The 22728-nt window shown below is 40.3% G+C and overlaps 1 protein-coding gene across 9 annotated transcripts; it reads left to right on the forward strand.

Annotated features, from left to right (window-relative positions):
- Positions 1-572: 572 nt before the first annotated feature.
- Positions 573-21059, forward strand: METTL22 (methyltransferase like 22). Of its 9 annotated transcripts, none has more exons than XM_030577712.1 (12): positions 749-1026; positions 4027-4054; positions 5061-5209; positions 5733-6104; positions 8083-8123; positions 8209-8353; positions 9444-9515; positions 10188-10241; positions 13536-13616; positions 15192-15294; positions 16046-16214; positions 17813-21059. In XM_030577712.1, exons 1-12 carry the CDS (start codon positions 978-980, stop codon positions 17846-17848), a joined length of 1299 nt encoding a protein of 432 aa, XP_030433572.1. In that variant the 5' UTR covers positions 749-977; the 3' UTR covers positions 17849-21059. The 9 variants fall into 9 exon arrangements, with proteins under 9 accessions (XP_030433574.1, XP_030433572.1, XP_030433573.1 ...); XM_030577717.1 differs by lacking the exons at positions 749-1026; positions 4027-4054 and adding exons at positions 4112-4688; positions 4865-4898; XM_030577714.1 differs by lacking the exons at positions 749-1026; positions 4027-4054 and adding an exon at positions 573-643.
- Positions 21060-22728: the final 1669 nt, after the last annotated feature.

Here is a 22728-nt window from a genome sequence, read left to right on the forward strand (position 1 = left end):
TCGTCCTCTGAGCCCCTTATCACTCTTATAGAAAATTAATAAGGGTTTGGTTTGTCTACACAGTGGGGCAACGTGCACTACAGGTGTGTGACTTTGAAAGCACACTAACCTGTTGTGCATTAATTGGTCCTTGCGGATGTTGCTGGTGTGCACTGAAGATTCTTTAGTGAACTTTAATGTACTGCCATTTCAAACTTTACATTACAGTGCACAGGGGAACCTTTAGTGTGCACCAGCAGGTATTCAATAGGCAAACCATGGGCTAGATCTGGAGTACCAGACACTTTTGTACAGACCCTAATATTTATATTCTTTTTTATTATTATTTTCTCTGGAGTCTGAACCTTGACTATACTTTGACCAAGAAATTTGGACCTTGCCAAAAAATAATTGACTACAGACCAACTAATTTGTAATAGGTTAGTGTGCCTTAGCAATCACGCTGCTGTAGCCTGCATTGCCACAATGTGGAGACAATCCCATGGCGTGTCTCCAAAGGGTTTTAGGGAACATCCTGCGTCAGCACTGATTCATCAGATATGCAGTGCTAGCAGTGACTGTGCAAACCACCCAGCGGCCATGGCAGCCAGCCCGTTAGAGACATGTGGTGCTGGAGCTGAAGCCTCTGAATGTCCACACACAGGTGGGGAGTGCAGGTGCATGTAAAAATGCAGGAGGCTGAAGGAGCCAGTGGGGCAGCCCTGGGGCAGGTGAGGGACCCAAAGAGCAGAGAGGTGCCTAAAGCCTGGGGGAGGGCAGGTTAAAAGCCAGGACTCGGGCCACCAAGCCAGGCTCCTTAAAAGCGTGAATCCAGCCTGGCCCCACCCCTTAGCGAGAGGGCTCTTAGGCAAGTGAGGGAGCAGCAACAGCAGCATCCCGAGCCCTGCCGCCCGCTTTCTTCCCCCTCTAGCTCGCAACAGGCCACGTCCCTGCTAAGGCCCCTCCCCCACTTCAACTCCTGGGCGGGACTCAGGGTGATGGCGTCATGCGGGGGCGGCGGCGGCTGCCTCAGCGCTGCCGGGAGAGGTGAGCGGCGGGGCAGCGCGGGAGGTATTGCGGCGCCGGGCTCCTCCCAGCCAGCTCGGGTCCCGTAACGCAGGGGCTGGGCCGCACGGGCTCCCGCGCAGCCTGCCGGGCCTCTCCCCGCAAGGGCCCGGGCCTGACACTCCGGCACGCCGGGGGCCCGCACCAGTGGCCGGGGCTGGGAATGCCGGGCCTGGGAGCGGGTGACACCGCGGCGCTGCCGCAGCCATGGCAGGCGGTGCGGGGGCTGGCGGGGGCGGTGTCTGTCCTACTGCGGGAGCCGCAGCTGCGGTGGGACGTGCTGTCAGCCAGAGCCCGGCGCGGCTTTGTTTCTGGCAGGCGCAGCCCGCCCCGCGCTGCAGGGAAGGGAAGCGGAGTCCCTGAAACAAGGGTTCTTCGCCACCTGTGGCAGCCCGGCGTGTTTTGTTTGGTTAAGTACGAGTGTTTTGGAGAAAGAAGTCAGTTAGCAACCCCCTCCCCAACCCCAGTCAGTTGGGGAAGAGACGCAGAATTGGGGTTTCTCCTTTCTGTACGGCTGTGGGGAGAACAAAATGTCCCATGCCGGCTTGAATTGTCATCAAGAAGCAGTGGGGTAGAGGGAGAGGAGGCACGAGTCCAATTTTTTCTTTACAGCTTGTCTTTACGACTTGCCACCTGCTTCTTTGAAATAGCATCTTGCTTCCTTGCCTGAAACATTGAGAAGCCCGTCAGTGGGGAAGGCCCAAAATACAGCAATTGCATCCAAGTTGTGAAGTGTAGCTTGTAGCTGTCCTTAAAGGTCTTGTCTTTGCTAGGGAATTTTACACCCCCCTCCAGAATAAAAATAAAGCAATCATTCTATTTTCATTTTACTACTGTATTTTGAAATTAAGGAGTTTTTCTGCTAATGTGAAACAAAATATTTAGTTACCAATTCTGGTCATTTTTATTTGTCTAGTAAGTTTATTTGTGGTAGTAAGTATTCAGACAGAAATTGTCTTTCATGTTCATTAATTAAACAGTGGTTCATGGGATTTTTTTTTTGAGTGGGCTAACTTTTTATTTTATTTACAAAGTATACAGCCTGCGAAATACTGCTTATCACAAACAAGTGATAATGTTTCTTACTCCTGCCTGCATTTATCTAGTATTCATAAGGCTTACACTCTAGTTTGTGTCCTTGGACAAGACTCAGCACATGGCCTGTGTATTAAAAATCCCCAGAATAAGAATGAGTTAAAATGAACGTGATACAGATGAAATGAGGTAAAGAGATGTTTAACAAGAGATTACCTTCTATTTTTGTTCTGTGACAGCAAAACAACAATTATGTTCTCAGAACATTTCTATGCTGTAATACTGACACACTGCTTTTTAGACTGGAAACACTACGCCTAATTTAAAACAAATAGAAAATCTAAATTTATCTTATTTGCCTTGGAGGAAAAGCCTACTCCTCATCAGAAAAGCACATAGAGGGGTTTGGGCCTCATTTTGTGGAGGAGTGCACAAGCAGCTGAGCTTTCATGAGAAAAGGGGGGGATACCTATTATTTGAAATTTAAAGGACCAACCAGTGGTGATATCCTTAGTGGCTTGTCCTTGTTGTGATACTTTTGTCTCTGAACAGGAGCTAAAGTATGCCTATATGATGTGTGCTGAATTCGAAAGTTGACTGTTGGCAGCTTCACCAAGAGTTAATTGCCACCCTGTGTATATCCTGTTTTTAATTTGTCCTGATCTCATGTTCCTCATCAGAAATGCATTCAAAAGATTTTGTATCACTCCATTTTTCCCTTTAGTTGTCATCTCCTTCCAATAGAACAGAGGTAGGCAAACTATGGCCCATGGGACCCTCCTGGTGGGGCCCCTGCGCTCCTGGCCTGGGAGACTAGTCCCTGGTCCTTCCTGTGCTGACTACCCCTTCCTACTGTCCTCCCTCCCCCACAGCCTCACCTCACTGTGCCACTGGCATTAAGCTCTGGGTGGCAGCGCAGCTGCAGAGCTGCTGCCTGATCTGGTGCTCTGTGCTGCACGGTGGCGTGGCTGGCTCCAGCTGGGCTGCATGGCTGTCTCTTCTGGTGCTCTGGGCGGTGTGGCTGTAGCGCTGCCAGTTACCAGTGCTCCAGGCAGCGTGGTCAGGGGCAGGGAGCAGGAGGGGTTGGATAGAGGAGTTTGGGGTGGTGGTTGAAGGGGATGGATAGGGCTTGGGGCAGTCAGAGGGTGCAGAACGGGGGTTGAATGGGGGCAAGGGTCCTGGGAGGCTGTCAGGGAGGAGGGGGGGTTGGATGGAGTGCCAGGGGGCAGTCGGGACAGGGAGAAGGGGCAGTTGGATGGGGTTGGGGTCCTGGGGGGGCAGTGAGGAAGGAGAGGATGGGGCAGGAATCCCAGGGGGGTTGTCGGGGGTGGGGTTGGATGGGGCAGGAGTCCTGGTGGGGCCATCAGGGTGAGAAGCAGAGGAGGTCGGGGGTGGAGGCCTGGCAACGCCTGGCTATTTGGGGAGGCACAACCTCCCCTAACTGTCCCTCCATACCATTTCAGAAACCCGATGTGGCGCTCAGGCCAAAAAATTTGCCCATCCCTGCACTAGAATATGTAACTCTTACCTGCAGAGAGACAGGGAGATTCTTTAAGAGTCATGGATAGGGGGGAGTTTACTTGCTTGAGAAGACACATAGGAGCCCAAATTTTAGTTGAAATAGCTTATACTCCTTGGTTTATTGGTTACAAAGACCGAGGGCCAAATACAAGATACTTTTGATCCCTTCTATATTCACCTCAGAGCTTACCACATTCTTCTAGTTTCTTCTTTTCTACTAGGGTCTACACATCAGCTTCCCTAACACCTCTGATAAAAGACCACGTTTAGGAACATTTTTTTTTTAAATACATTTTTTGTACTGATTCAGTTATAGTTTTAGGTTAGAACAGACTATTCACAAAATGTATTCTAAGAAAGGAGCCAAAAGTTTCCATTTTTCAAAAAGAAACCAAACAGCTGATGTTTGTGTTTGTCTATCCACAGGATCCCAGATAAGGTTCAAAATTATCATGTAAGTTATAGAGATTTTCAAATGTTGAAAAGCATTTCCATAGTGAGGGGTTATTTTCTATTAATTTGTGTGTTTGTCTCTGTAGAGAGAGCATGGTTTTGCCCTTGACATTAGTGCACCTAAGCATGTATGGATGAATTACTAGAAAGAATGTAACTAATATTTTTTTAAAGCTCTTTGCCCTCTGATTCTGAAGCTGCAGGACAGAAAATCAGATTTGTGAATGCCTGTGATCACTGCAGTATGTTGAAATATTGATGTTGCCAAGAGTTGGGGTTTACTTTGCTCTTGTAATGAAGCACTTAGACACTCTGGCCACAGCTTGCAACAATGACTGGTGATTTTGGTTGCCCAAAATGAAATGCATTTAAGTTGCCAGACTTTTTGAAAGTGCTGAGCACTCACCGTCTTAAAAATCAGGCATTTTAAAGCTGTCTCAACCTGGCCACCAAAAGCCATTAGTCTCTTTGAAAACTTTGAGCTGTGTATATACGTACCAAAGTAAAGACCTGTTTGATGTGGTTTGACAATGTGGTACAATATTTTTTTTTTACACAACAACAAACAAAACTTCCCTTTCCAAACAGTTTGGTGCACCATTTGTGCCAGCCTGTAAAATCCTGGGTTTTAACAGGTATTGACAGCACATTGAAGCCTTGGTTTTGTGGAGGACAGAATGAGATGATATCATTTATACATTCAGTGAAGTTGCTGACATCTGTAGTTTTTTCTTATAAGGAATGATATGGCAATTTTTAAAACTACCAGGCTATAACTCAAAGCTATATTTATATTGATTTGTTTTTACAGTGAACATCCTGCTTTTTTTGAAAATATCTTATTGGTGAGTGATGTACTAAGTTTACATGATTCTGACTTGTCTGAGATCTTCACCAGAACTGTCTTGTGAGGTTATTCCAATGAGCAAACATTTTAAATAAAGTGTATTGAGAAGAGAAGCATCTCCTGTTGTGACAGCATTTCACAAGGTACTGTCTTGTTTTAGATGTCCCCAGCATACCATGGTAGATGTGGCAAAGGAAGAGACTATGGATGACATCACATATAGAAGCAACACTGTACTTTCTGATGTTCATCTGCACATCCCAAGCAAAAGACATCTCATGGTGCGGTTGAATACTGTTGGACAGCCAGGTAATTTACAATCAGAGGATGCTTAGAGTTTCACGACTGGTAAAATGGGGATAATGATCTCCTCCTCCTTTGTAAAGTGCTTTGTGATATACAGATGAAAAATAAATATCTAGCTCTTATATTGCACGTATCTATCTTATCTTAAATTTACCTACTTATTTTTAACAATGAAGCCTGGTTTCAAGGATTAAATTAAATTCTTAATTGGTCATTAAAAATTTGCCTCCAAACAGAAATGTCAGCGTTAATTATATTTAGTTATAAAATATTTTAATAGTTGTTAATGTTTACAGAGAAACATATTTCACTGTAATCATAGTGCCAAGTTTTCCAGCTACAGAGAGGTGTCTCATAATCTGGTTTAGCTCTCATGTAAACTAAGTGATTTATCAAAAAAAATCATGTTACGTTTGTTTTTATATGTTATACTGAAATACATTTTTAAAATGCAAGTTTTATATTGATTCTGTCTTTAAGCTTTTATTGTTTGTATTTGACATCCTTTTTTCTGTTTTTGTTTTAGTATTTCTGTCACAATTTCAGCTTCTTTTGAACAAAAATAATTGGGAGTCTGAGACAGAAAATGAAAAAGAACTTACAACAGAAAATACGGGATACCAAACCAGAGGTGGGAAGGAATTGTGTGACAAAGGTAGTAATGATCTAGATTTTCTCAACAAAAATGGAAGAGAAGCAAACAATTTTAAAGGGATAGAAGCTCTGCTGGATGATGATGGGGATCTGGAAGTGGTCAGAAGACCTCGATATGTGTCTGATCCAGAAGTGGAGGATCTTTCGAGGGACAAAGTATATCCCATAATTCTGATGAAAGGAGGAGAAGGTATTTTTGAAGATGCAAAGCAAGAAAGTACCTACAATAATATTATTAAAATAGGTAAGCAAAGCTATAGGCTGATACACAGACAGTAATCACTTACTTTTGTTCATACAAAAGAAAACATGGGCTATGTAATACAGCAGTAGCAAGAGTGCTACTGTAGCACAATGGTTTTCATGCTAATCTGTAGATCAAGAAGAAGCTCTCATGCTTAACATATCCCCTTTCACCAAATATTGTGAAACTACATGTACTTTGAATACTTAGGCACATTTCATAAATTTGTTCAGTACTAATTGATTCAGCAGTTTGGTAATTCAGAATGTTCCAAGAAAAGTGCTTATTCCTGTCATCTCCTTTCCTTATGCAGACCACCTGTGTAACAAGGAGGACCTTTAAAAAATACTTTTTTTTTTTTACACTAAAAAGAAAAATCAAAGAAAACAACCACATATTATTGTTTATGCTTTAAAACTCACGCTATAGGTTTGCAAAATCACCCCTTTTCTCTTAGTGCTGGGATGCTGGTGAGCCCTACATTAAGGCATTCTGTTTAGGTTTGGTGTCTGTGGCTGTTAACTTGAGGCCTTGACACTGAGCATTTAGTTTTTTCAAATCGATTGAGTTATTTTATGCCAAATGAACAAGTGCTCCCAACTTGATTTGCTCTTGCTTTGATAATTAGTTGAGTAGTAACTCTTTGTTACCTAAATATGAAATTTTATTTTTGACATCTGGTTGATGGGGAATTTAATTTTCTTGTAACGCAGGAAGTTCCTGACATTCTGCACCTGTCAAGGCTCTGAAATATAGCTTTTACTGGCCTTTAGTGGTTGCAAAGCATAAACTCAAGCTTGTAGTTGTCATTCTTTACGTTTGGAATCCTTTCATTTGCTTGAAAAACAGACACTTCTCTTTTTAAGGCTGGTTTAAGATGTGTAGTTTTTACGGCTAATATGGTTCAAATGGGTTCTCTTCTTTTTCAATTTATAATAAATCCTAAATACAGGGGGACATATTGTAAACATGCTGCTGTATATGGCAGTTTGTATTGTCAATTCACCTTTGCTGGTATTTATCAGTAGTGCAAGAAGAATGTGAACTGTTTATATTTGCCTCTTTCATGTATTAGCTACTAAAGCAAAATGTTCAGGTGTGTAGTTCTTTACATAGTATGATTATTCATTCAGGACGAAGAGCTCTGTATAAGTTGGAAAGCTTGTCTCTCTCCCCAACTGAAGTTGGTCCAATAAAAGATGTTACCTCACTTTCCTTGTCTCTCTAATATCCTAGGACCGACATGGCTACAATAACAGTGCTTCTGTTACTCTATTTAAAACTTCTTAGTTAGGAAGGGGATTGATTATACAGGGAATCAGGGTTGGTCCGATGCTTTCCAGGGATCCAAAATTCCAGAAAGCTTTTTCAGCTGAACTATACTAGATTAAGATGTTACTGAACAAAAGCTGTTATCATGTGGCTCTTCAGTGGCATATATGTGATCTTAGTCCAGTTGTTGGAGGGTAGTTGTCCACCTCTCAAACCACCATTATAGCTGGCACTACCTTGATGGTCTCAGACCTCCGCAACAAAATCTCTCTCATCCTTAGAGTTTTGTCTTTTTCAAGTCAGGATTGAGGCAGGTTGATAAATTACAAAAGAAGCTTATGCTACCGCTGCCTGTAGTCCATCTGTTATATGATATTAAATGGAAGATCTGTGATAAATGTTCTAACATAAAAACAACCACTTATAAATACCTATTCATTGTTATGTTACTGTAAATAGTTCCTTGCTTATGTTCAGAGATTGCATGTATAGTGTTACACACATTACTTTTTACTGTGTTTTTATGTGCAAGTCTAAAAATACAATTTTTAAAAATTTCCTTATTCATGTAACTTAAAAAATATGATCCCAGATGATAAAGATTAAGTTTAACCACATTTTTTTTAACAAGTAACATAAATAAGAGTCATAGCTAAGGATTTTATTTTTTTAGTACTTACTTCATTTTTTGCTTTCATTTTACTAGAGCATACAATGGCAACACCATTGGAAGATGTTGGTAAACAAGTACGTATCTTCTTCATAGTATCCTGCACTTCGTGAACTGTGCATCAGAGCCTTAACTTTCTGTGGCTTCTGCTCTCTCCTGAAGGTCTGGCGAGGAGCCTTTCTTCTTGCAGATTATATCTTGTTCAAACGGGATATGTTCAGATGTTGCACGGTACTAGAGCTTGGAGGAGGCACTGGAATTACAAGCATTGTCATGGCCATGGTTGCTAAGACTGTATACTGCACAGGTACTTTGCAATTATTTTTAATTAAACACTAACATGAAAAAAAGTCTAATTGTGTAAAAGCACAGGAAATTTGAATGAAGCATCTCTTATTTCTGCTGTTTTTTTTCTGTTTTACTCCTTTCTTTTTTTCTGGTTATACATAATGACACCAAGTAACAGGTTCTCAATTTATTGATAATACCGTGCACGAAATTTCTCAGTAGGTGACACAAAAAAGAAGTGGTGCCTTCTTATGAGTGTGAAATGGAATCAGGATCCTCATTTTAGGGAATGTTACCTTTCTACTTTGAATTTAAATAAAACATGCCTGGGTAGCAGCTACATTTCTCATAAGGAAGCTGTGTACACCAAAAAGCTTGTCTCTAATGTACAGCATTTTGGAAAGTTAGCTTCTGTATATTTTGTTAAGAAACTTAGAGATTTTAACTTTATTTGAGCAGCTTGCATAGTGTCTCAAACTTGATTGATACCAGCAAATGAAAAAACAATTCTATGGCTATTTTTGTATTCATTTGCGGATCTTATTTTATTGATATACCATTTGAAATTTCATCTGCTCATTGGAGATAACCTTGTCACTCAATTACGTATTAGCTTAGCTTTTGCTAAAACTGCAGTTCTAAAACAGACAAAAAGTCTGAAAAAGATAATACTAAGAACAACTAACAGTGTGGATCCTGCCTAAATTTGTTTTCCAGAATAAATGAATCTGCCTTTGGTTGTAACTCTCTAGAAAACGATTGTTTTTACAAAAAATGATTGCTCGTATGGATAGAGAGAGCCTTTCAACTCTAGGTCTCCTGTTCAAATACATTCTAGGTATTTAACTGCTAGTTGTCTGTGTGAAAATGTTTGGCAGTCTTAAGTTCAGCTCTTCGTGAAGAGGTGTCCAGATCATACAATATGCTCATCACTGCTGGCCTTAATTTTGGGCTTTGTTATTGGCAGTGTCAGTGGAGAGCACAAGAACTATGAACAGGCCCTGGAGATTGACTTCTTGGGATGAGAGGATCGCTCAATCATGTAGGTTAGAGTTTCAGCACATTCTGAATATAATATTGTTTTCAGTACAATTATCAATTATTTCCAGATGTTGGTGAAGATCTTCTCTCTATGTGTGAGCAAAATGTAACATTAAACAAACATCTTACAGAGCCAGCAGGTAAGAACCATTTGTTGTTTCTCAATTGCAAGTTTGTGCCTTTGTCAGTAGAACTGTTCCTAGCATATAGAGTAGTGGCCACATAGGTTGATGTCACTATATAAATGTTTACAAATAATGAAACTTTTTTATCTTAATTGAAAATATGGCTCATAGAAACAAAGATATGAAAACTCTATAGGGTCCACATTGGGGCTGCTGCTCTTCTGAGCACAGCGCAGGAGACTCAGAGCACTGCTCTCTTCCAATCAGATACAGGTAACCATGGTTGCTGCACAAAGCTATTGTGTAATACGGAATCCTTCAAGAGTCACCTAGAATAATTGGGAGTCAATGAAGTCTTTGGGCCTAAGTCAGCAGTGGTGTAAATTGAGTGTCAATGGTGAAGTAGTATAATTGTTTCACATTGGAATGTATAAAATAGATGTCAAAGGGATGGGAGCTAACAGGAGAGCATAAGGTAAAGAAAGCAAGCTCCCTCTTCTGCATGTCTCCCATCATTTTCTCCTGCATGTGCAGCTATCTGATTTGGCTGAATGCCAGATCAGTTCATGTCAATTTTTCCACTTGCTTCACTGCTGATTTTTGGCCTTTGATCTCCACTAAGTTGCCATTTGAAGGGTGGATGCAATTAATTTGCTCATCAGGTGTGGTTTTTGTGTGTGTGTACAGGAGGTGAAGTTAAGGTAAAAGAGCTGGACTGGCTGAAAGATGAGTTCTGTACAGGTAAGTAGTTGTGATGTGTTTTTATTCAAACTGTTTTCCATAATAGCATACTAAACTGCAACTAACAACTCTTCAGTTACATCAGGTTCTAGTAAAAATGACTTTTTAATAAGTCGGAGTGGCCCCTTCTGAAATTAGTGATCGTTTCCAAGAGCGGGAGTATTGAGTTACGAAAGTCTGCATTAAACCAGTAAGTGTCACAGGTGCTAATTGCACCTCTTCTCCCTCCGTGGTCTCTTCAAGGGTGCCCCCATAGGTCTCAGGCCTCCAGCCATCAATTCTCTATGAGCAGGGACTCGTGTCCATCTCCCTCCAGACTTGGGACTCGCTTGCAGTCTTATTGCAATGCACTGTGTTTATCCCAGCAATTCTGACCTTAGTCTTATTCCTGCCTTTCTGCTATCTCCCAGGGGCTTATGAGAGTGACCATCCAGCTTTAAGAGTACAGTAAATTTGTTTAGGACAAAACCATTACATGAAAAAACATACAAACCAGTATATTCTACACCAGGGGTCGGCAACCTTTCAGAAGTGGTGTGCCGAATCTTCATTTATTCCCTTTAATTTAATTTAAGGTTTCACGTGCCGGTCATACATTTTAATGTTTTTTTGAAGGTCTCTCTCTACAAGTCTATATATTATATAACTAAACTAGTGTTGTATTGTAAAATAAACAAGGTTTTCAAAATGTTTAAGAAGCTTCATTTAAAATTAAATTAAATTAAAATGTTGATCTTATGCCACCGACCCGCTCAGCCCGCTGCTGGTCTGGGGTTCTGTTCACCTAGGCCGGCAGTGGGCTGAGTGAGGCCTGCGGCTGGGACTCCAGCTGGGAAGGGTCTGGCAGCCAGAACCTTGGTCTGGCAGCGGGCTGTGTGGGGCTAGTGGCCAGGACCCCAGATCAGCAGTGGGCTGAGTGGCTCAGCCCACTGCCGCTCAGGGGTTCCATCCTCCAGCTCCTGCCAGCCGGGATCCTGGCTGCCGGACCCGCTCAGCCCAGTGCTGGTCTGGGGTCCCGGCCCTGCCCACATATCTTCTCCCTGGTTCTGGCCCATTCTCTTCCTCTCTCTGCACGGAGCTGAGAGTTGGAGTGGACCAAGCACAGGGCTGGGAGTGAAGGGTCTGGCCAGGAGCTAGAATGAAGAAGGGGGCTCAGAGTTGGGGCAGGAGGTTTGGGTGTGGGGGCACTTACCTGAGCAGCTCCCATGTAGTCTGAGGGGTGCAAGTGGGAATATGAGTGAGGGTGCAGGGGCTCCCGTTTGGTGCTCAGGGTGGGGTTGGGGATGGGGATGTGCAGGGTGCATGGGATGTGGGGGGGCTGGGGATGTGGGGAGTGCAAGAGTCAGGGCAGAGGGCTGGGGGCACGTGAGGGGGGTGGAGGTGTCAGGATAGGGGGGCTGGGTATGTGTGGGGGTGCCAGTCAGGGCTGGGGTCATGGGTGGGGTGAAGGAGTCAATAGAGGGCTGGGTGGTACAGGGCTCAGGGCAGGGGCCTGGGGGTGTGTGTGGGGGTCAGGGTGCAGGGCAGAGTGCTGGGTGACTGCCCCCCCAGAACCCCCCGCCCCATTAAGAATCAGTCTTAATAGAGAAAGGAAAGCAGAGCATTCATTAGAGTGGGATTTGATGCTCCTGAAGGGGATAGGAGTTTCATGTAAACAAACGCATCAGTACCCAACCCCAAGGAGCCTTCTGTGAATTCTCATCCACTCCTTTCTCCCCATTGTGGCTGTGGCTTTTACTGCTGCCCTAGTAACACCACATCCCCCAAACTGTTGTGGGAGATACATTATTGTGAGGTGGGGGCAGTGGAATCTTCACTCAATAGGCCATGTGCCTTTTGCATTGACCATACCAAAACTACTAACTGTAGTATGTAACCTATCACTTAAGTCAGATTCTGTACCAGATGACTGGAGGATAGTTAATATGATGCCAATTATTTTAAAAGGCTCCACAGATGATCCTGTCAGTTGCAGGCCAGTAAGCCTAACTTCAGAACAAGGCAAATTGATTAAACCTATGGTAACAACCAGAATTATCAGACACATAAATAAACATGATCTGTTGGGGAAGAATCAACATGACTTTTTTAAAGAGAAATAGTGCCTCGCCAATATATTAGAAATCTGAGGCGGTCAACAAGCATGTGGACAAGGGGGATCCAGTTGATATAGTGTACTTGGACTTTCAGAAAACCTTTGACAGGGTACCTTATCAAAGGCTCTTAAGCAAAGTAAGCAGTCATTGGATAAGGGGGAAGGTCTTCTCATGGATTAGTATCTGGTTAAACAATTGGAAACAAAGGGTAGGAATAAATGGTCAGTTTTCAGAATGGAGATAGATAAATAATAGTGTCCCACAGGGATCTGTACTGGGACTAGTGCTGTTCAATATATTCATAAATGATCTTGAAAAAAGGGATGAACAGTGATGTGGCAAAGTTTTCAGATACAAAACTACTCAAGATAGTTAAGTCCAAAGCAGACTTTGAAGAATTACAAAATCTCAAAAACCTGAGTGACTGTGCAGCAAAATGCAGATGGCATTCAGTGTTGATAAATAAAAAGTAATACATATTGGAAAACAATCCCAACTATACATACAAAATGATGGGTTCTAAATTAGCTATTGCCACTCGAGAGAAATCTGAGTCAATGTGCAGCGGCAATCCAAAAAAGATAACAAGATTAGGAACCATTAGGAAAGGGATAAACAATAAGACAATAAATATCATAGTCCCTCTATATAAATCCATGGTATGCCAACACCTTGAATACCGTGTTCAGTGCTGGTTGCCCAATTCAAAAAAGATATAATAAAAATGGAAAAGGTACAGAGAGAGGCAACAAAAATGATGATGAGATTGAGAGATTAAAAAGACAGACTTTTTCATCTTGGAAAAGAGATGACTCGGAGGTGGAGGTTATGATAGAAGTCTATAAAATCATGAATGATGTGGAGAAAGTGAATAGGGAAGTGTTGTTTACCCTTTCACATAATGCAAGAACCGAGGGTCACCTAATGAAATTATTAGACAATAGGTTTAAAACAAAAGGAAGTACTACTTCAATGCACAGTCAACCTGTGGAACTCATTGCCAGGGGATATTGTGAAGGCTAAAAGTATAACTGGGTTTAGAAAATACTGGACAGTGGGCTGGATCACTCGATGATTGCTCTGTTCTCTTCATTCCCTTAGAAGCATCTGGCATTGGTCACTGTTGGAAGATAGGCTACTGCGCTAGATGGACCATTGGTCTGACCCAGTAAGGCCATTTGTATGTTCTTTGTTACAGACCCTGAAGCTCCCTACAGTTGGTCTGAAGCAGAGATTGCTGATTTGCATGACCACACCACGGTGATACTGGCAGCTGATGGTAAGAGAAAGTAGCTGAAGCCAGGGAACTTGATGAAAGTGACAACTGAATGTGCAAGTGTCAAATATTTAACTTTGAATATGATTACTCAGGTTTTTGTTTAAAAAGTAGACCAGATCCTCAGCTGATCTAAATTATCACAGCTCTTTTGAAGTTAATTGACTTCAAGGAGTTATGATAGTCTTCACTATCTGAAGTATCTTGCTGTCTGTCTTAAAAATTATAGGTTATAATTACAATTTAGAAATTGAAACACTTTCTGAAACATAGCCTGTTCTTTCATTTGTGGTGATAAACAATGTTATAAAATCTGGATAAACTGTTTAATGGAAGCAGCAACTTGAAATCTACTAAATTTTTTTAAACAGTTGCAACTACATCTGCCCAGAGTCTCCCTGCCAACTTGTGTGGTTTTATATTTTCCTATTTTCTTACATGTTTTTCTCTGTCCTGTTGCTGAGTGAAAGACCCATACAAATAACAGAACAAGCTAACAGACTGACCTCACCATATAGGAGAAACAGCAAAATATTGACAGTGAAGTAAATTGACTAATGGGACATGTTTCTCTTATGTTCGAGTTTTAATTGTCGTAGGTGTTAACTTCTAACAATACTGGGTAAAACAAAGTTTCAGGCAGTGTTGGGATTGTGTTGATATTCTTTTACCACATACGAAATTTTAACTTCTCTGAAACAAACTTGTTGTAAACTCAGCACAGTTCATACAGTCAGTAGTGAAGTTACCACACCTTATCTCTCAGAAAATGAAAATTATCTAGATGGTATTTTTCGAACTCTGTACCATTCACTGTAGACGTTGGAAAAACAAGACGTTTTTCCTTGAAAACCAAGCTGTTTACTCTTTTTTATGAATTTGATCACACTTTCAGCCTTTCATTTCTATCCTAAATTGGTGATAATTTTCTAGTGTAGCTGTTCTGCAGTATGTTTCATAGTAAGTAGTGCCTGAATTTGTTGAACTCAGTTGTTTGTGTAAGTCCAGCCTAGTGTCTTTAGACAGTCAGATCAGGAGACAAAGTTTCTTATATATCATATGATTTTGTGGCTGATGATATAACCAGTCCCTGGATGGCTGCTGCTTTTTTTTTTTTTTTTGCATACTACATGTTTTGACTTTAAGGAACTTGATGTGCCTGATTCTCTTCTCAGACAAGTTTAACTTTGAATTCAGTGGAACCACTACCATTTTGTCCTTATGTGAGACATAAGGCCCCATGATTTATGTCTCCTCCTTCCTTTAAAACTTCAGTAAGATTTCTTGGTCAGGAGACAGCCTGTTTATGGATAATGCAAGTTGCCAGACTAATGATTTGCATTGACATTTGAGAAACCAGTGAAGGCTTGACAAAAAGCAGCTGCGATTAATATAGCAGCATCAATTGTTGCCATTAAAAGCTCTTCCTACTTTCTGCTACACCAGTGTCTGGATTTATCCCAGAGATTGTTCATTAGAAATAATCTGCATAAGTAAGGATGGTTGTTTTATGTTAAGATCATGTATGACTAAGACAGTCAAACGTTCATCGCTGTTTAATGTTTCTTTGTATTTTAGTTTTTTATGATGATGACTTAACAGATGCTTTATTCAAAACACTGTACAAAATCACCCACAACTTGAAAAACTCTTGTACAATTTACTTATCAATAGAAAAGAGGTAAGCGCCATCTTGATCTTCTTTAAGATCTTTGTTTTTGCTTCAGAATTAAATCTTTTGACTCAGCGGTAACTGATCAGACACTTCAATGAATATTCAGTGCACTATATGTTCTTTAGCGTCCTAGCATTCTAAGGTTCTGAATCTATAAAAATCAAGTGAAAGAGTTACGATTCTTTATCATTGTTCTTGCTATGTATCATGTCATGCCATCCTTGGATAGAGTTATGCAAATATTGCTAAATACACGAATATAGACTATTTGTGGGTTTTAATTCACTGCCATAATAGTCTTTTCATATAATTCCTTGTACTACATTGCCTTGGGTTCTTTTTTGGGTAAGAATGAATGTGACTGCCTATTCCCATGTTAAAATGTGAATAACAGGCCTTGTTTGAGTCTCTGTAGATCTGCAAGTAATGGGTTGCTATGTGAGCATTGGCATCATTTCTGTAGAAACACAAACCACAAGGCTGAATTCACGTGGAGAAAAGGGCCTAAAATTGGTGGGAAGGGAGGGAGTTTCTTCTTTTGAGACAGAAATATTATCCAGAACTTATTCTGATCCTAATTAAGATAACACATTTGCCATGAAAAGAACATGGTCATTATTGTTTGACATCAATAAAAAGAATTTATATTACGTTTTCTATTTGCTGCTATATTTGGGGAAGTTAACTAGCTATTTAAGATACAAGGGACAGGAAAAATGTTTTGAGATATCACTTTAAATGGATATTTTCTTGCCAGGCTGAACTTCACCTTAAGACATATGGACATTACATGTGAAGCTTACAATCATTTTCGAAATACTTTGAATGATCTGGAAAACTTACAAGATAGCAAAATGAAATATACTTCTGAGCCCATTAAGCTTGGTTTCTGCCAATTTCTCGTTTATGAACGGATTGAGCAGTTGGTGAGTGGTATTTATCGAACTAAATGTAATGTGTTAAGAGAATCACTTCAAATTAGTTTTCAGTTATTTAGCCATTATAGTGAGGAAAAACAGAAACAATTCACCATTTTATTTATGTTCATAAAGAAGCTATTTGTTGCCCAAGAAATGACCTATCATTTATATTTACATTTTTTATGCTGGGTTATGTCATAGCATAGGAAAGTTTATGTTGATAAGCATTTTTTTTACCTTTGAGTAAATTAATATAATCTGCATCATGAACATGCTCACTGGAGCAACAGAAAACATGATTTTCAGAGTAACTACAAAACAGAACTAAAATATATTCATTTATTTGCTAGTAAATGCTTATAATAGTGCCAAGATATATTTCTCTATGTAAGGAAAGCTTCTTTCCAAGTTTTGAGTCAAAAAACATTGCTACTTAATTTGATCTCTTTCAGTACACTTTATCATAAATTTTAATAATCTTAAAAATTACTAAATGCAGTAATTTTAAAATGGTTTCCATATTTACTTACTTTACCAGAGGGCTCTGTTATCCCAAGTGTAATACCTGTAGCTGTAATACCTGAAGTCACGTAAAGAATGTAACCGTTTCTACCATTTTAGATGTTAGTGATTATTATCTGTTGTTGCAGAAGAAATAAGTAACCTTAAACTAGATTTTAAATCTCTTGGAGGTTCATAAAGATTGAAACTCATTTGGTCAAATTCTATTTTTTTTTTTCTTTTTAAAGTCTGTAATGAGACCTGATTTGGACGGAGCCCTAGTTTCATAGTTAATTTTTTTATTCAGCTTTGATGTGTAAAATGACCAAAACCATAAGAAATAACAACATGCTATTTTTGTGTTTCGTATTTTCTAGATTTCATATGCTCACTTCATAAATGTTTTTTTGCCAAAGATTATATTATGATCATGTTGGTCTTTAGTGATCTGTATGTAATAAAAACTTAATGTACTGTTTCCGTTCTACTTGAAACTATAGGTAAAATCTCCAATCACAATTTAAAATATGTGGTGATGGAGGATTGCTTATAAATTACACTTGTGACCAATAGTCTTCTTTATAATGTTCCATTTAGCAAACACACATCTGCTACTGTTCATTATCCAGAAATAGAGATACTTTTCAATGTCTCCTGTTCCTCACGTTTTTGTAGTAAAATATATTGAGTGCACATATTCTGTTAGACCCTTGAAGGCATTATGAGGAACCATTTGCAGAACCAGCAAAGAATACAGAACAAGTTATCAGAGAAAACATACTTTCTGCAACCCTAGAATTTGTGAAATTATTGTAATGATATTTAATTTATGGCAATATTAATTATTTAGAATACAAAAATTCCCTTTGCTAACTTCAGGAATAGGTAGATTCAACTTCTTTTATTGCAGCTAAAAGTACAAAGCTCCAAGAATAATAGCTAAATTAAATTAGTCTTCAAAGATAATTCTTACCTTATGCATGCTGCAAGCCAATTTATGTAAGGGGCAGGTGTTGAAACTAATTTAATAGTCCTTAATAATTATCATGATACAGTGACCTGAGTGCATTCTGAAAATACACTTTTTTTTTCCCTCTTCACAGGAGCTATGGAAGATCATTGCTGAACCACTTATGTGACCTCTTTCACATAAGATAGCTGAAAACCTTGACGCAGAAAATTAATGCTATTCTACAAATAAAACAGTTGAGAGTTTTTTCCAGAAGATGTGTTCCCAATGGAACCATAAGGCATGAAACTGAATTTGATGCAGATTTGCCTTAAATTAATTAAATATATCTTGTATCACTTAGAGGATGATTTCTTTATAGTTTAATTTATATGATGCTGTTTTTAAATTGCTTCTCATAGTACAGATCTGAAAACTGCTTTTAACTACTTCTGTCAACTTTGTGATGGATCCACAGATAACTGGCTGTCTAATAGTAGTGATAAGGTGTCTCTACTCCTGGGACCAGTAATTTTTTTTCCTATGACTTTGTCCCTGTACCCTAATAACCACCTATCCAACCTCTTTCCATGTTACAGAAGTGTCAGTCTCATACACTTATATTTATATCTAATAATCAGTAAACTCAGTCAGACCCAGATTCTAATTCCATACCATGTTGATATTATAGACTCTTGTGGAGTGATCTGCAATAGGCCAAACTGCTTTTCACCAGGTGGTGTTTCCTCAGTTCAGAGCGATCTATTTTTAAAACTTTGGAATGAACTATGAAAATGGAGGACTACCTTTACCTTTTCCCCTACATGGACCTTTTTAGTGTAGAGGCCAGGATTTCAACTGACGCACAGAGTTCAGCCTTCAGGTTTTGTATGCCTCCCTCTGGAGCAATCCTGCTCACATCTTATGCTGTTCAATCCCTGCTAAGCTGAGGGTGGCATGAATTGTCCACCCTCTTTCAGTCCATGGAATTCTAGCCTCACAACATACCTGTGGGTGGGTGAGATTATAGGAGAAGGAGGAAGTTAATGCCATTGAGCCTCTTTTGCATTGCCCACTCACACATTCTTGGACCTCGGCTATTAAATAAAAGTAAGGTTTGTTGATCACAGCTCTCCTGGTTAATAAAAACACCCCTCACAATATATGTTTATATTTCTGCCATAATTTTTTTTGGGTGGAGGTAATCCATCATGGTCGCCCACTTCCCCACACCTGCAGTCATGGGAACTCTTCCTCCTGCTGAAGAGCTCTAGACTTCTTCTCTAGAGTCGTTTTTAGTGGGTTAAAGTGCTGCATGCTGCTCCCAGTGTCTGAACGTGCTGCTTCCATAGTTCTTCCAGCCCAGAGAGCTGTGATCTTCCATGTAGTAATGTGTTGCACTTTATACTAGATTGCCAAACAAGGCCTCTAGTAGTAGTTTTAAAAGAGGGTTTATGCTTGATTTGGTTCATTCTTCTAGGGAATTAATTACTGCTTTTCTCTTTACATGCATGAGGATATTATTTCTATGTGATGTTCTTAGTTGGGTTAAAAGAGTTTTGTGGGAGGGTTTTGTTGGTGGTTTTGTTTGTTTTTGGTTAGAAGCACTTTAGATAGCACAGTTGATCCATTAACCATATGGTTTAATATATCCTTGACTAGATTTGTGTAGCACATCAGTCTGTGAAAACCCTTATTTAACCATCTTAAAACACTTGGGTAATTATTTTGTAATGATGATCTTAGTCCAGGTGTAGTTCATTATACCAGATAGGTGCATTGATCAGAGAGGCTACATATTGTATCTTGGATAATATGTGGTAAGACTGACTTCAAGAGCCCAGAACCTCCCATTTGGGCATCTAAAGAAGTGGCCAGCTCTTTAAAACTGCATCATGCCCAGCAGTAGACAAGCTGCTGCCAGGTGCTGAGCAGTGTTAGAAGTCTGGCCACTTCATGTAGGTACCCAAGTTGGAGTTGAGCTGTTTGTGTTGATCACTTTTAGGGGAAAAACTTGTATTTAATTTTATGAAGTACATTGACAATTTAATAGGTGTGCTGAAATGTGCCTTACAGCATTTATCTAATATATCAAAACTCTACAGTTTTTGCATTTTTAAAAGTGATATTAACACAGCAAACGAGCAATTGTTTCATATTTCTTAGCTTGCTGTATAATGTCAATAAATTGCTGCCAAAGAAGTTTCAGCCAGAAACAAACTTTTACAACCAAGTTATAAGGTTTAGAAAATATGGAGATCTTGGGTCAGTGGTGACTGCTGAAAGGAAGTGCAGCCTTTGCAGTTGTGGAATGTGCTTTTTGCAAAACTGTTTTGCTGCGTAATTAATGTGGCGAAAGGCTTTTGTTCTTGGGCAAATACTAAAGCCATGATTTTACTTTGAAAATTAATTTGTGTTTTGAAAGTGTGGTGTAACAAGAAAAATGAAACAGCACCTTTATGTGGAAAAGTTGTGTGTGCTTAAGGGAGGGTTTTTACTATTTCTGTGCAGATTTTTTACTTTCAGAGAAGCTTGAAAAGGCCACCCAACCACCAGCAGAAGGAAACTTTGGATCATACAGGTAGTGACGTAGATGTATTCACTTTTTTTAACATAACTGGTTCTGATTAGATCTAAATGGAGTATTGCATACTGAGATCCATTGTATGAGGGAAAGTGAAAGCCAGTTATGTTTAAAATAAAAGAGAGGGTGGTATTTATTCACTTAAAATAAATAATTTTGTAGGTAATCAAAGGTAATTCTTTTCTCTCTCTGGAATGTTTAAGTTTGGCTATACTTTAAAAGTGATGCTGTTTTTTTTAAAAATATTGGTTACGTTTTTGGACTAATGACTTTCATTTAGAGTTGCTCCCATTATGATTAAAAATGGCTGTGGCTGCAGTTTCAGTTGAAGTCCTGCTGTGTTGCTCCTTATCACCAGTAACAGATTCTGCAACCAAAAATGGGTAACAGCTCTGAGGGTGCAAAAGCCAGAAAGGGAACTTTCGCTCTCATCAATGTACTTAGTTGTCCAGTACTAGCATATAAAAAAAGGAAAAACCTATGCCAGAAAGTTAGGCAGGTATTACTCAGCATATCTAGAGTAAAAGTTTTGAGTAAGAATGTGCAGTGCTTACATAGCCATGTTTCTGACCATAACACCACTTTTTAAGTAGTACTAATACCATGTGATCTTACTGAGGACTTACTATGCACATTTCAGCCTAAAGCAATTTAATTTGTTCTATTGAGAGCAACAAAACCAAAAGTTTGTACAAAACTGTATATACGAGTGATGCATCCATAAATTTAGTTTTCACCTTCTCTAATTTGACTTCCATTGTATATTTGGCAAATGATATTTTTTCCTAATAAAGCATGATTTAGAAAATGCTACTAAGCCTGTGTTGTAATTAACCTTTGAAAAATATCCACTTGTAGTGTCCCTAGATGGTGGCAGACATGAAAACTGTTTGGTGCTTGAATTGTGTTTTGGACACAACCTCAGATCTTAGAATGTTGGCCAGAATATTTAGTGCAACAATATAGCTCATTAGGGTTCAGTAGCTGAAGCAACAGGCATCAGATCTCCCCTGGTAGTTTTTTCTCCCTTTTTATTGAGGGTATGGCTACAGTACCCACCGGATTGGCAGATAGTGTTCGACCTATTGGAGATCGATTTTATTGTGTCTAGTGTAGACGCGATAAAATCAATTCCCCAATCACTCTGCCATCAACTCTGAAACTCCACCGCGGCAAGAGATGGAAGCGGAGTCGACGGGGGAGTGGCAGCGGTCGACTCGCCACCGTCCTCACAGCTAGGTAAATCGACTTAAGATACGCCAACTTCAGCCACATGAATAGCGTAGCTGAAGTTGCGTGTTTTAGGTCGACAACCCCTCTTCCCCCCCCAGTGTAGACTTAGCCTAAGTGGGTAATTTGAGCAAGTGACTCTTCCAGTGAATTTGAACGTTGGTGGAAGGAGCTGAATACGTAGGCAAAGATGCTGCAATGGAAACAAACCCTCAACCCCAAACAGCTATAGCTCAGATTCCTGCTGATTTATCTGAGTGTTTTTCAGCCTTCCTTCTCTTTCACTGCCTGTCCTTTTCTACTGAGACAACAATCAAGCATACCAATTTTGTTGGTCATTTTCATGATGCAGATAGCTGTCCACTAGAAATTGCCATGGGACCTCAGATTCCATTCACATAGCCTGCAAAACAAACTACAGGTGGTAGATGACAAAATCATTAAGCTGGAATAGCTTGGATGGGAATTAGAAGGGAGGAGGTTTCATGCTCCCTCCCTCCCATGATCACAGACTAAAGTTGCAGCTAATAGAAGCAGCTCATCACACTGTGTAGAGGTGAGCTCCATGGATGGGGCTCCTCAGCATCGGTGCGAAGCATGCCAGCTTCAGTCTCGGAGCTGCAGAGGAAGGACTCTGGGATAATGGGATATGGATGATCCAGGCAGCCACCAGGCCCTAGGCAGACATTTTGAGGAGGATATGCTCGAGGGGATTATACCAACTTCTCAACTGGATCCTTCTTTCCCGTTTTCAGAACGTATCTCATTTCTACCAAGTGTGGTCCCAAATCACCTCAGACTGTCGGGTACTCCGCACGGTAGAGATGGGATATTCTCTCCAATTTTCCTCTACCACCTTCCTTCACCATCCCTTTTCAGGGACCCCTCTCATGAGCAGCTTCTGGTTCAGGAGGTACAAACCTTCCTGTCAGTGGGGGCTGTGGAAGAGGTTCCACTGGAGCTCAGGGAAAAGAAGTTTTACTCCTGGTATTTCCTAATTCCAAAATTAAAAGGGGGACTCAGACCGAGCTTGGACCTGCACAACCTCAACAGGTTCATGAAGAAACTAAAGTTTCCAATGTCTCTTTGGCCACTATCATCCCGTGCCTGGATGCAGGAGATTGGTATGCCACCTTCAACTTGAAGGACACATACTTCCATATTTTCATAATCCCGCCCCACAGGCACTTAAGGTTAATAGGAGTTCTCACTACAAATTCACAATACTACCATTTGGCCTATCATCATCACCTCGA

This window comes from Gopherus evgoodei, chromosome 10 (genome assembly GCF_007399415.2).
Source record: "Gopherus evgoodei ecotype Sinaloan lineage chromosome 10, rGopEvg1_v1.p, whole genome shotgun sequence".
Taxonomy (NCBI): domain Eukaryota; kingdom Metazoa; phylum Chordata; order Testudines; family Testudinidae; genus Gopherus; species Gopherus evgoodei.